Source organism: Podarcis melisellensis, assembly GCF_964234715.1.
Source record: "Podarcis melisellensis genome assembly, chromosome: 15".
Taxonomy (NCBI): domain Eukaryota; kingdom Metazoa; phylum Chordata; class Lepidosauria; order Squamata; family Lacertidae; genus Podarcis; species Podarcis melisellensis.
In genome coordinates, this window is record NC_138532.1 from 11,067,467 (window position 1) to 11,082,829 (window position 15,363).

General features: G+C 43.9%; 1 protein-coding gene across 7 annotated transcripts in view; it reads right to left on the reverse strand.

Moving 5' to 3' along the window:
- The window catches only part of PKNOX2 (PBX/knotted 1 homeobox 2), a 440,472-nt gene that overhangs the window by 17,742 nt on the left and 407,367 nt on the right, over positions 1-15,363 (reverse strand). For all 7 annotated transcript variants that reach the window (XM_081891021.1, XM_081891017.1, XM_081891018.1 and 4 more), the window contains one exon: positions 10,288-10,407. In XM_081891021.1, the coding sequence (XP_081747147.1) occupies positions 10,288-10,407 (120 nt within the window). The remainder of the gene's footprint in view (positions 1-10,287; positions 10,408-15,363) is intronic.

The following is a 15,363-nucleotide window of genomic DNA, read 5'->3' on the forward strand; positions in this document are numbered from 1 at the left end:
GGAATATTTTCACAGCTTTGCGTGGAGATGCCGGAATTGAACATGGGAACTCCTGCAGCTGCAGCCCCTCCACATTTGGTAACATGGTGAGACTGCCAGCGGCAGAGGAAGCCTCTGGGCCACCTGGAGTGGCGTGCCAAGGGGCAGGGCAAACCACCTATAGGGGCAGCATGGCCCATGCCTTCTCTATGTGTGCCACACTCCCCGTCTTTATGGGCGCCGAATGCCCCATCCCGTCCCTATGGGTGCTGTGTGGTGCCCTTAAGGAGGGATGGGATGGGGCATGTGGTGCCCTTAGGGATGGGGCGCACTGCAGGGCCTGTCGCCCCGCAGCTGGTGGGGAGGCAGCTGGTGGGGTGGACAGCACACGAGCCTGCGCGCGCCAAGACGCGTGGCTCGTGCGAGCTGCTGGCCCCACGGTGAGTGTCGCTGGCCGATCTGTCACCCCCCACAAGGGTGGCACCCGGGGTGGGATGAACCCCCCTCCCACGCCCCTGGAGACTGCTACCAGTTAGGCCTGAAAACAATCCTGTATGGCTTTCATGGAATGTTGCATTTGTGAGCTTTTTGACAGTCACACATTACCATGCTAAGTGTTTTCTTTAAATGTCCCTTTGGGCCACCTGTCTAGCAAAACAGGAAGATGAGAGCGAAGGGGGGCAGACTTCAGGCTTGCTGCATCCACTCGCTGTTGTTTTTTTAACTAGAACCTTGAGATCCCTAAGCGGAGCCGGGTGCAAAAGGCCCACTCTGGGAATGAAAGACCAGGTTGCCTCTGAACAGCTGCTGAACACAGTTGAGAGGCACCTTGTTCTTCAATCTGTTGTAAGGACCAGAACTGGACTGAGGGAGGCTGGAGGGACATTGCTGCTGCCGTGAGTGCTGGAATGATGATGATGATGATGATGATGATGATGATGATGATGATGATGATGAAAATAACAACAACAACAACAACAACAATAACAACAACAACAAATTATTGTTATTATTATTATTATTATCATCATCATCATCATCATTATTAAAGTGGTACCTCGGGTTAAGTACTTATTTCGTTCCGGAGGTCCATTTTTAACCTGAAACTGTTCTTAACCTGAAGCACCACTTTAGCTAATGGGGCCTCCTGCTACTGCCGCGCCGTCGGAACACGATTACTGTTCTCATCCTGAAGCAAAGTTCTTAACCCGAGGTAATATTTCTGGGTAAGTGGAGTCTGTAACCTGAAGCGTATGTAACCTGAGGTACCACTGTATTATTATTATTATTATTTATACCCTGCCCATCTGGCTGGGTTTCCCCAGCCACTCTGGGCAGCTCCCAGCAGAATATTATTATTATTAATAATAAAGTGATAAAACATCAAACATTAGAAACTTCCCTGAGAAGATTGCTTCCTGCTCCCTGGCCCATTTCCACCTGGCCTAGGGGGCAGGGCCAGACTCACCTTGAACAGCTGAAAGAGGCTCTGGGAGGCCAGAGGGACATTGCTGGAACAACTCTTGGGTTGGGGCAGCTGGCTAAAATGTTTAAAAATGTTTAAAAACGGTTTTAATTTTGGTTCCTCTGTTTTGTTTTTGTTGGGTTGGGGTTGATTAAATGTTTAGTTGGGGTTGGGTTCGCTTCAGCAGCACAAATACTAAAATTGTAACAATACAGAGAAGATTAGCATGGCCCCTGCGCAAGATAAGAACATTGGTAGGATTACTGTAATAACCGGCAGTTTTATAAGAATATATATTTAAAGCAGATGAATAAATGAGTAAATTAAGTTAATTTGGAACCTGCAGAAAATATAAAAAATACTTTAAGGAACTGCAGAAAGAGGGGGAAGGAAGTTGAGTTTTGAAATGTTAAAATGATTGTAAAATTATGGAAATGTATAAAACTGAAAATAATAATAATAATAATAATAATAATAATAATAATAATAATAATAATAAATATTTAGTTGGGGTTGGTGGTTATTTTAATTTGGGTACAACTGTAAACTGATTATTATGGTTATGATTAGGATCTTCTGTTGATTTATTGGTTTATTTATAGTCTGCATAAGATATTCAGGGTTTTTTAAAAAAAGTTTGATGTTTTATTATGTTTTTATATATGCTGTAAGCCGCCCAGAGTGGCTGGGGAATCCCAGCCAGATGGGCAGGATATAAATAAAATTATTATTATTATTATTATTATTATTATTATTATTATTATTATTATTATTATTTTCACAGCCCTTCCACATACAAAATCCATTTCTGTTTGCCTCTCCCCTCCCCATTTCAGTGGTGGGGAGTCATTTTGTTGTTGCAGTTGTTAAACAATAAGGGGTTGGACACTGTTGTGGATCTACTGTTGTGGATCACCCAGGGGATCTGCCAGTAGATCTATCTTCTGCCTTCCCTTGGGCTACACCTATGAGAAATGGTTGCCGCGTGCCGTGAAACGCAGCCCATTGAACTGATCGCTAAATGAACACCCCCACACGCCCACACCCCCAAACTGAATGTGAAAAACATTTAGATTAAAAACTGCATCCTAACGACCCCTCTCTCCCCCAAAGCTTCAGGGATAATTGGGACAAGAAGCCTGGAATGCCCCAGAGTCTCTTTCTAACAGTGCTAATTGCATAAATCTGTATTAATTGCTGTGTAAAATAGTGCTCTGGAAAATCTGCCAAATGCCTTTTAATTCTTTTGCAGTTGGAGCCAACTGTTGTGAACGCATGATGGAAAACAAAAAAAACCCCATGCTCCTCAAGGCAGCATCCTATAGGCTATGGCACATTGACAACAACGACTGAAAAAAAATGAGTCACAGAAAGGGTGATAAGATACACATTCAGCTCACCTCCTGTATTTCATGCAAGATTGCTTGCCATGTTGTATTTTCCTGCCTCGTATCATTTTACAGGCTCCCAAGATCCAAGCAAAGGCTTTCTTGGCTTCTCCTAGAACTCGTCTCAAAACATATATAAAAAAGGATTTGCCCTGCTGTGTAAGATCAGATGTAAGATCACACTCCAGTGATCTGTTTCCAGCGGTTGCCAGACAGATGCCTTTGGGAAGCTCGTGGGCGGGATAACGGCCCCCCTTGTCCAATGTCCCCTACCATCTAAAGCAGGAGTGAGGAACCTGGACCTCACCAGAAGTTGTTGGGCTCCAACTCCCACCAGTCTTGGTCACATTGCCAATGACTAGGGACAATGGGTTCAGCAACATGAATGACTAGGGACAATGACAAAAAAAATTCCTTCCAGTAGCACCTTAAAGACCAACTAAGTTAGTTCTTGGTATGAGCTTTCGTGTGCATGCACACTTCTTCAGATACACTGAAACAGAAGTCACCAGACCCTTCTATATAGTGAGAAGGTGGGGAGGGGTATTACTCAGAAGGGTGGTGGGAATGGGTGATTGGCAGATAGCTGTGATGAGCCTGTTGACGACTCTTAACAACTGCAATAGGTCTTACAGGAAAAAGCAAGGGGTGAGAAGGTGAAAAATGGCTTTGTCATGTATAATGAGATAAGAATCCAAGGTCTTTGTTCAGACCAGGTCTCTCCATGGTTTTAAGTTTGGTGATAAGTTGCAATTCAGCAGCTTCTCTTTCCAGTCTATTTCTGAAATTCCTTTGTAGTAAAACAGCTACTTTGCGATCTTGTATAGAATGTCCTGGGAGATTGAAGTGTTCTCCTACTGGTTTCTCTGTCTTGTGATTCCTGATGTCAGATTTATGTCCATTTATTCTTTGGCGTAAGGTCTGGCCTATTTGTCCAATATAGAGAGCTGAAGGACACTGTTGGCATTTGATGGCATACACAATGTTAGACGATGAGCAATTAAATAGTCCCAAGATGGTATGTGTGATGTTGCTGGGGTCAGTAATGGTGCTGTCGTTAAGAGTCGTCAACATTGTCCCTATCTGTAACTAGGGACAATGAGTTCAGAAACATACTATATGGAGAGCCATAGGTTCCCCATCCATGGTTTAGTGCATAATGAATATTGCACCAGGACCAGGGAGACCTGGGTTCAAATGCTCATTTGCTCACAAAGGTGAACTTGAGCCTGTCACTCTCTCTCTCTCTCTCAGACTCATTGCAGGGCTGTTGTGAGAATAAAATGGAAGCAGGAAGATGGGGACCATGCATTTTGCCTTAAGGTCCTTAGGTGAAGGACAGAATATAAATAAATGATATAAGTAAAATATAAAAAGAACTAATTAAATAAATGATATAATAGACCTATCCTTTTCTAAAGAACTATCTGTGGTCTAAACCACTGGGCCTCTTGGGCTTGCCGATTGGAATGTTGGTGGTTTGATTCCCTGTGATGAAGTGAGCTCCCCTTGCTCTGTCCCTGCTCCTGCCAACCTAGCAGTTCGAAAGCATACTAGTGCAAGTAGATAAATAGGTACCAAAGCAGCAGGAAAGTAAATGGAGTCTCCATGCTCTCTGGCACTCGTCATGGTCCTCCGTGTGCCAGAAGCGGTTTAGTCATGCTGGCCACATGACCGAGAAGCTGTCTGTGGACGAACGCCGGCTCCCTTGCCCTGAAAGCGAGATGAATGCCGCAGCCCCATAGTCGCCTGACTGGACTTAACCATCCAGGGGTACTTTACCATTACCTTTTATTATAATATTAATGGTACCATTATACATTACGCCTCTCCTGATATGCCCCACGGAGGACCTTAAGGTCCACAAATGACAACACTTTGGAGGTCCCAAGTCACAAGGTGGTTAGATTGGTCTCAACTAGGGCCAGGGCCTTTTCAGTACTGGCCCTGACTTGGTGGAACACTCTGTCACAAGAGACTAGGGCCCTGTGGGACTTGACATCTTTCCGCAGGGCCTGCAAGACAGAGCTGTTCCGTTTGGTTTGGACTCAGTCTGACCCTTATGTTTCTCTCCCCTTATGGTTTTGATCTATGGGCTACTATTAAAATGAGGCTGCATTTTAAATTGTATTTTAACCCGTATTTTAAATTGGTTTTTTTCTTCTCTCCTCCCCCCTATTATGTTTCTATTGTAATTTTGGCCAGGGAGGGCGGGGTATAAATTATTATTATTATTATTATTATTATTATTATTATTATTATTATTATTATTATTATTGGAGGGCATTGCACTGTAAACTGCAAACATGTTGGGTGGAAATCAACGTAGCACAAAGTGGGGTACGGACATGGGGGACAAGGTCTGCTTGCTCAATGGGGCTTCCCCCTTCCTACCACACATTCCCTAAACCTGTTCTAGGGGTTCCACACATGTTCCACACATGTTCCACACATTCCCCAACCCTCCAGAGCAGACAGTCCCACTGAGAGAGCAGTGTGTGCAACAATGCCATTGAATCCTGCCTAGTGGTTTATAGCTGGTGCTAGTTCTACTCAAAGTAGACACACTGAAATTAATAGACCCAACTAACTGGGGACCAATAATTTCAGTGAGCCTACTCTGAGTAGCTTATATGGAGGCATCTCATTGCTAATGAATCCCACTGGCTGAGACATCCCAGGTTGTAATATAAGGAGGGACACTCTCAGCATTAATAATTGTAACTATACTCAACTGCTCCCCCCTTGACTTACTAACATATTTTATTTGTAATATTTAGTTCAGCTTTCTATTTACTTTCAGCTTTGTAACTGAAACCCAGTATAAACCATGTTTACCCCCAAAGACATGTGTATCACCCTTAGCTTAACTTAATGAAGCAGAATTTTAAAGAGCCAAATTTAAAAGTTAGGGCTGAAGCTCTTTATTCTCAAAGTGCTGAGGGTGATATTACTTGTTGGGTTGCATATGTATGTCACCTGCTTCCTTCGTTATCCAGTGATTAACACATATACTATCTGAACACAGCCATTAGATTCTATGTTGTGAATTGCTTTGTTTACATAACACAGACCTTGCAAAAAGGCGTAACATCTAAGGTTTAGAAATATGAACCATTCTATAGCTCAAAATCAAGCTTTCTGGAGTAGAATCCAGAAAAGGTGCCTGCATATTTCTAGTCCTCAATGAGATGTGGGAGCAGAGTCTTATAGGAAACACACAAATGAGTGAAATGAAGGGAAGTGGGCAATTCCAGCTTCAGTCCATCATTGGAGAAGAAACAGAAGGAATACTGATCCACAAGGGAGGGGGTGGGGCTGAATAACACATGAGAATGAAGAGGCCTGAACCAGTCAAAGAAGCCCAAGCCAGTAGGACACATCTACAAAAAGGCTATTATGCCCCAAAACTCCTTATGAGATTGTGGGTTGGCATATGCATGTATGATGGTCGTTGGTTGTCTAGCAAATTGGAATATATTTTCTCACTTGGGCACTAGGTGGCAGCTATAGCCCTAAATATGAGAGCATGTATTGCTTCCAAAAAATGGTCCGTTTCCCTCTATCCAATAATTTTGGCAAATAGGAGGGGAAATGCAAAGCATGGCTGAGCTTTCCCTCTAGAGGAACTCTACCATTTATTGTAGAATATGAACATATTCCGTGTGTTCTAGACATAGAGAAAATTGGTGCCATTGTGCAAATTGCTTGACTCCTCTTCCTTCCCAACTTTTGCAGCAGCTGAATGTAGGCTGCTTGAGACTATGTTATCTTTGGCTGATCCAGAAGCAACAGGCAGACATGACACACAGAATCCTGCCTGGGGGCTTCCTATAGGCATTTGGTTGGCCCCCGTGAGAACAAGGGGCGCTTTTGGTCTGATCCAGCAGCCAAGATCTTCTTAAAGTTATTGTGTTCAACAGGCCAAGATGCATTAGAGGGAGATGTTTTGCTCTGTGCCAAAAATGCCACATGGATCAAGTGAATGATGCCTTAAACATTTTAAAATACAGTGGTACCTTGAGTTACATATGCTTCAGGTTACAGACTCCGCTAACCCAGAAATAGTGCTTCAGGTTAAGAACTTTGCTTCAGGATAAGAACAGAAATCGGGCTCCGGTGGCGTGGCAGCAGCAGGAGGCCCCATTAGCTAAAGTGGTGCTTCAGGTTAAGAACAGTTTCAGGTTAAGAACGGACCTCTAGAACGAATTAAGTACTTAACCTGAGGTACCACTGTAAGGAGTAGGGATGGGGAGAAATTTGATCCAGTTCACATTTGAACCTGAATTTATCAAATCTGTGCTTTCCGAATCAACAAGGAAACCCAAACCCAACCTTCCTTCAAAATCTGAATTTTGCAATGCAGTTGTCCTATCAACTAGGGGGAAAGTTTGCCTAAAAATGAACACATCAGTGGAACTAACATACAAAAAGCATTACGTTAGGAGACACTGCTTTAAAAAATGTGCACATCAGTCGAAAACTACAAATGTCGAAAACTACAAAAATCAAAATGTAAGGATTTCAAAATCCGGATCCCCAGATCTCAGTCTGTGGATGTATGAGAACTCACATTAGCCGTTCTTTCTTACATGCTCTCTCCCGTCTCTTCCTTTAAGCTAAGCCTACACCAAGCCAAATGCTGCCAGTCATGTCTTATGGTCTGTCACATGCATGACAGCCGAAGGCCAAAGAAGGTAGTCAGATCAATAGATTGATTGAATCCCTGATAGGCTACGAGACACAACTCATGGGTGGCATTTGATGTGGAGGATTATAAGTCAGTCAGGTTTGCTTTAGTCTGTGACAACTGCTCCACTGTCAGAGGCGCTAAGCTTCCGACTGCCCTTTGCTGAGATTCACCGATGGGAAAAAGTGCTGTTGTGCTCAGCTTCTGCTCTCAGGTTTCCCAAAGACACCTGGTTGGCCACTGTGAGAGCAGAATGCTGGCCATGGGACTGAGGTCCATCTATATCTATATTCAGGGAGAAACGTGCTAAGAGGAAGGCATGCTTGGCAAATCCACACCGTGATCAACTCCTACCCAGAAACCTATGTCCTTGCTGTGGAAGAACGTGTGGATCCAGAAATGGCCTCCACAGTCACTTACGGACTCATTGTTATAACTGTGTTTATGGAAGACAATCTTACTCAGCTATGAGTGATCACAGAAGAAGAAGAAGAAGAAGATATTTAGTAGTAACTGGTGATGCATGTGGGTTGGGCCCTCTTGCTCTCCTGGCTTTCCAACACAACGGGTCGCTACCACTTACCAAGAGAGAGAGGGGAGGTGCAAGGCATGGGGTGCTTGGTGCAGTTTAGTAGAGCCAGTCCAACACTACCGCCATGACATGCTGAGCTTTCTGCGCCTCCCCTCAGTAAGCGGCCGTGACCTGCTGTGCTGGGAAGCCGGGATGGCAGAGGTGCCTCACACGTTCTGCCTCACACGTTCTGCCTCTGCCCCTCTCTCTCTCTCTCTCTCTCTCTCTCTCTCTCTCTCTCTCTCTCTCTCTCTCTCTAGTATACAGTGATACCTCAGGTTAAGAACTTAATTCGTTCCAGAGGTCTGTTCTTAACCTGAAACGGTTCTTAACCTGAGGAACCACTTTAGCTAATGGGGCCTCCCACTACCGCCGTGAGATTTCTGTTCTCATCCTGAAGCAAAGTTCTTAACCTGAGGTACTAGTTCAGGGTTAACGGAGTCTGTAACCTGAAGCATCTGTAACCTGAGGTACCACTGTAAAGGTAAAGGTAAAGGTAAAGGTAAAGGTAAAGGGACCCCTGACCATTAGGTCCAGTCATGACCGACTCTGGGGTTTTGCTTTACAGGCCGAGGGAGCCGGCATACAACTTCCGGGTCATGTGGCCAGCATGACTAAGCCGCTTCTGGCGAACCAGAGCAGCGCATGGAAACGCTGTTTACCTTCCCACCAGAGCGGTACCTATTTATCTACTTGCACTTTGATGTGCTTTCAAACTGCTGGGTTGGCAGGAGCAGGGACTGAGCAACGGGAGCTCACCCCATCACGGGGATTTGAACCGCCGACCTTCTGATCGGCAAGCCCTAGGGTCTGTGGTTTAACCCACAGCACCACCCGCGTCCCTTGGTACCACTGTATCTGTATCTATATCTGGTTTTTTTTTTCCTGGGGAAACTCAAAAGTACACAGTACCCTTTCCCCTAGAATAAAAGCACTGGTTAAAAGTAGGCCACTTACTGTAACAACTTAATGGGGAGTAGTGGCACTTTTTTTCCCTAGAAGAAAGGCACTGACTATATCTGCACACGCCCATAGCTCAGTCTTGTTAGCAACATATATAATAGAAATGAAGAGTGCAGAAATTGAGAGTGCTACTGTATTTACTTTTTAAAAAAGGTTTTTAAAATGGGTAGCTAGCAAAAGGCTGCCTCCTCTTGGCTGTTTCTTTCCCAAGGGTTTCTCCAAGTATTTTCTCATGGATGATTGGCTGGGAACACCCATGTGACCAGTCCAGGGAGAGATGCACCCGGCACCTTCACAATAATGTTTTCATCGAATACTGAAGATGCACTTCTTTACCCTTTGACCCTTGAGTTGCATATGTTTAGAAGCCACCCTAATCTTGCAATTATAAATTGTTTTTTAACGTATTTTAAATCATTGTGGACATGCCCTGGGACCTTAGGGTGACGGGCAGGTAATATTTGTTTTTTGTTTTTACCCTCACTTTGAGGGCAATTGTCTATGTTTACCCTCAGTAACTCTGCCCCATAGTCCAACCCGATTGGCTATGTAGTGCTGTGACATTCTAGTCACTTGGTGATCCCTGATTGGTTAGGATAAGTTGCCCAAGAAAACACAGCTTTAACCAGAAATGCATGAACACAACCGCACTGAAGTCAGGAGAGAGAGGAGGAACAAACAGCAGCAAGCAGCTACACCTAAACGGGTTTCAAAAAGGTGTTTCCAGGAAATGTTTTAGTCCCGCTGAAAACAAGATTTTTTGCAAACTGAAACAGGTAAACATTTGGAACATCCTAGGCCTGGGTACAAAGGTGTTTGATTCTGTGCAGCCAGATGCACCTAATGAGTCCCTTAGAGCCTGAGAAGTCTGTCATTCTTTGGTACAGTGTAGAGAAAGAAGGCCTTTCCTGCCCTGCTTGCCATTAGTATGTGCATGCTTAAGCTGCGGCGGAAAAAGCCACTGCTTGCACCTACTGTACAGCTACTAAAGCGGATCCTTAGGAATGGGCTGCTTGGCTTTTTCCTCTAATCCACAAGATAAAGAATAGCGCACAGCTTCCTGTCTGCAGTCTCTTTCTCTGGCTATTGTGAAGATGTTTGTGCTTATCCTAGATAAGCAAGCCACTTCATGGAAACCCAGGCAGTGAGCACCCTTTGGACTGGCTTCTCCTTAATGGGAAAACGATCCCAAGGGGTTAATCGCTCAGACACACTTGTTAAGTCCTCTCACCATAAGATGCTGGAAGAGCCAGGACCGCATGATATTCGTGGCATGCTTCGGCAGGACTCCTCGTTTGTTCTTTGACTTTTTATCTTCGCTGTCAAGGAGAGAGGTCAGGTCCAGGTTAACCTACAGGGCAGGGAAAGAGAAAGGGAAGCTTAAGCAACAATGCAGGTGAAAAAAGGGGGGAAAAAAGAAAAGGGAAAGAGGAGCCTGGGTTGCCATGGTGACACAGATCGCAACGTCGGTCCGATTTCACGGTGGCTCTGCGAGGCTTGCGCTATTCAGAGAGGAGGAGAGCAAAACTAACTTAGGAGGAACACTTAGAAGCTGGGGAAGAAAGGGAAATCAGTAGGCTTTTCCGCTGTGCCAAAAGTTAGAGTTAAAAATAAATAAATCTGCTTATGAATGTAGATGGAAGACTGGAAGGGACTTGCAGGGTCAGGCCAAAAGTCCATCTAGCCCAGCACTCTGTTCTCATAGCAGCCAACCAGATGCCTATGGAAAGCCTGCAAGGAGTACCGTATTTTTGGCTCCATAAGATGCACCTGACCATAAGACGCACCTAGTTTTTAGAGCAGGAAAACAAGAAAAAAAATCTGACTCAAATGTTGTACTAAACTATTTAAAACAGCAAAGAGGGCGGCTCCTGTCCGCTTTGCTGCTTTAAAGCGAGCCACGGAATATAATGAAGAGAATGGAAAAAGGATAGACATTCCATTACAATGTAGCCGTTTTCATTATCACTGGGAAGTCAGTATTGGCAGCGGTCACATAAACTAAAATTTGAGCATTTTGCTGTTATTAATCAAGAATGGTAATAGTCAGCCTTCCTGCTGCTTGCAAACCTTGCTGGGACTTCAGAGGAAAGTGGGGGCTGCCGGCAGAGCAGCGTGGCTCCTCCCCCCACCCCCAAAGAGCAGCCCAGGAGCGCAGGGCAACGGCAATTTGGCTCCAGGGACCACACATTCGCTCCATAAGATGCACAGACATTTCCCCTTACTTTTTAGGAGGAAAAAAATGTGTCTTATGGAGTGAAAAATATGGTATATGAGTGCAAGAATGCTCTCTTTGCCTGGAGATTATTGTTTTGTTTGTCCCCCCCCCCCACTTATATTTATTATGTACTTTGTGTTTTTTATATTGTATTTTTGTGTTGTGAACCACCCTGAGTTCTATGGATTGTGTTTAATAAATGATGATGATGATGATGATTCTAGCAACTGACATTCTGAGGCATACTGCTTCCAACAGTGGAGGCAGAACATGCTACTCATCAAATTATGACCACACACATAAATGGCGTGGTTTCATCGTACATTTTCATCTGCACAGTGGTTTGGACAGGGAGTGACTTATGATCTTTCTACTCGGAAAGCACCCTTGCACCAAATTAATGCTGGAAAGGTTGTGGAAAAGCTAATACATGGAAGGAATAATTTGAGCAAAGCTCAGGAAATCTCACCTCCAAATGCCACTTTGGGGTCGAGGCACAGACTTGGAAGATGGGGAGAATCATAAAGGAGAAAGTAACTGTAAGTTTAGATGGAGCAATAGTTTAAGGCAGCTTCCTATGTTTGTGATTCAAGGACCTGCCACCCGCTTAAGAAAGACACATGGACACGTTATGAGGTTAATGGGCTAAAAACATGATTACAGCATGTGAGAGGTATTGGCTTAGGCATTGGATAAAACAACAGAGCGTGACTCCACCTCCTCAGGGAGGGGTGAGTCTATCAAGGGTTAACCACCAGTGGGAGGAGCCTGTTGATGCAAATACAACTGAAAGCTCCCCCTGATGTCACCAAGGGTCATGCCATGGCCCTAGCCATCAGCAAGGGTGTCGGACAGGATCCACAACTGGCAGATTCCTTTACCGGAATACCCATAAAGAGGAGGGGTAGGTGATGGCCACACCCTGCCCTCCAATCCACAAACATATTCCAGTGCCTAACTGCCAATACCAAAAGTTGTGACGATTTGCTACGAGGTAGGCGAAAAACCAAGTGGCTGGTGCCAGTTTGCCAGTTGGATAAAAATTCCTACCAGGCCCCTTGGACAACCAAGGCGACCAACCACAGGTCCATAGCAATGCCAAGAACCAAGAAAGGAACTAAAGGGAGGGTGGGTGGGTGATCCGACGAAAGCCAGCAGCAGAATGAAGGCGAAGCGCTGCTGCGTCCACATTTGGGGGGCTAAACCCCGCCCCTGAGCCTCAACCTGATTGGTTTTCCCCTGCCAACGCGGGAAATGGCTCCCGCTCACAACCCCTCCCCTCTGTAAGGAGGAGACTTTCTAAGAAATGATGTTTGCATCCTACCTCTGCTGCTAACTACCTGCAAATGCAATCTGGGGGAATGCTGAAATCTTCTGCATCTGCTCTGGCTATATAATAGCGCAGAATGGCCCTAATTCTTCAGGCCAGAGGTTGCTTCTATCTTTTAATAAGCAAATGTCCACTGTTTTAGTCTTGGGGAGGGGGAAGGTGGGGAACAGTGCATGTGTATTCCAGTTCACACGATGCAAGTTTGGGTACACCCATGGAGAGAGGCGAAGAGGGGAACAAACTCAAGCTGCTTGCTTGTTGTGTGAACCAGCCTTTCATCTAGGGCCGGATCAAGAGTTTTAGAGGCCCCAAGTACTGAAAAACATACGGTGCCCGTATTCAAAATTTGAAAAAAAATACTAAACCGGAAAATAAAATTAGATTTTTCAAAGTGACACAAAACTTACATGTATGCTGAAATGAAATAGCATTCCCCCTTCAAGTTTCTGAATGCAAAATCCTTTCAAACAGAAATTTCTCATATTTTTTTGGGTGCCCCTGCTTTGCTGACGTCTGAAGTGCATCCTGGTTAATATGGCACTGCTCTGGCCTTTTTGATTTACCTGTAAGTCACTTCCCAGTAAATAGCCTTAAAATACCCTTCAATCTATTAATCAGTGTTAAAATGTAAATTTCTCAATATGATTCTTCTTAACAGAAGAAGGTTATTATTATTATTTTTTTAAGGCTGGCAGAAAAGAAGAGGAAATGCAAAGATCTTGGGAAGCAGGGGAAGAGAAGTTTTTAATGAGGTTGCAGGAAACTGGAATCTCAACGTCAAGTTAAAAAACACACACACAGACACAGACACAGACACATTTTTTTTAAGGTTCTTCATAAAAACATTTCTCCTGCATGAATTAAACATCAGGATGGCAGCCCTGTGTCAGGTATAAATGATTCCCCCAGGTACCGCTTGGGATGTATTGCAAGGTCTGGGCTGAATAAATTACCCAGGCAATACAGAAATAACATTAGGAGTGCTTGTCCAGGGCTCCACCAGTGCCACAATATTCCCAGCATACTTGTATTCAACAGATCTGATCAATTTCACTCTAAGATCTGAGCTAGCAACAGCTTTTACACATTAAATAGAATTGAGATTCAGGTTTTGTTTTCCACTCCTCATCCCCGAGCTGAGAGAAAGACGAGGAATTGGGGGATATGACAGGCCTGCCAATGCCTTTTCCAATAGGTTTTTATATTATTATTAAGCTTTAAGTAAAAAGGGAAAAAAGGAAAGAAAGAAAAGCTCTAATGTAGAGAGAGGACCAGAGAGATTTTAAAGGAGCTCAGAGACTGATCGGGTGCAGTTGTGGTCCCGCCAGTGCTGACTCAGTAGGAAATGTCAGTACATCAATGCCTACGCTTTTTCATCATTATTATTATTTTATAAAAAAAAAAGATCTGAGCTTATATAGCAAGCAGTGTATGATTTGCTTCTCATTAATACAGAATAGGGCGGGGGCAGAATAAGTGGGACACATTTCAAGAAGTAGGTAAGGATTTTCTGCCCGTAAAACTCTGATGCAGAAACTAACTGGGAATGCTATTTCCTACTACAATAAAATCTCCATTATTCGTACCTCTGTTCTCTGAATTTTCCAATTAGCAGAGTGATTTAAGTGCCTCCCAGGATGGAGATAGATGGTACAGTGGTACCTCGCAAGACGAATGCCTCGTAAGACGAAAAACTCGCAAGACGAAAGAGTTTTTCGTTTTTTGAGTTGCTTTGCAAGACGAATTTCCCTATGGGCTTGCTTCGCAAGACGAAAACGTCTTGCAAGTTTGTTTCCTTTTTCTTAAAACCGTTAGTACCCAGGGAATCCATGCTTCGCAAGACGAAAAATTCGCAAGACGAAAAAACTCACAGAACGAATTAATTTCGTCTTGCGAGGTACCACTGTAGTGTTTTATTTTGGGGGGGGGACTCACTGAAAATTGTATTTAGGGGCATGGCTAGATTCTTAAAGCATTTAGGGAACAGGTGCACAAAAAATTGCATAACATTTGCATATACAAATTAGGAACGAACAATTTCCTCCCAGTCTCTCATTTTTTTTCAAACTTAGGGTTGGTTTGCCACATTTTTGCACATTTTAAAAAGCCTAGTAAAAATCGATCAGCATTTTATCGCATGATTCTCTAACAGATACATGTTTGCATGCGATCTTGCTTAACATACACATGTCTAGAAAGAAATTTCACCCAGTACGATGCATTTTTGTATGTTATTTTCACCAATATATGCATTTTCACGCCAACTTTCCTATAACGTATGCATTTTTGTTCACATTTCTTCGGTTGGTGGAATTTATTGCAAAATTCGGAGAAATGTGAATTTCAAAGAACATTTGCATGTTGGCTTCTGTATTGTTTTAGGATGGGTAAAATAGGTAGATGTGCATTTAAATGTGAAAAAAACTGAATCCCCCCCCCCCATTCCCAGTGTGAATGGATCTGTATTGATGCCACTGGGAAATTAAAGTTGTGCATGGGTGAGATCTCACCACCATTGTACTTTGCAGTGTCCAACGGATATCCTATAAATAAAGTGTTATAAGGTAAGTTAATTTTAAAGCAGGGGGTTAAGAAGCAGGAGAACTGGGGCCAACTGCAAAAGATCCTGGGGCTGAGGCTACCCACCAACATCTCATAGAATCATAGAATCATAGACTTGGAAGAGACCACAAGGGCCATCGAGTCCAACCCCCTGCCAAGCAGGAAACACCATCAGAGCACTCCTGACATATGGTTGT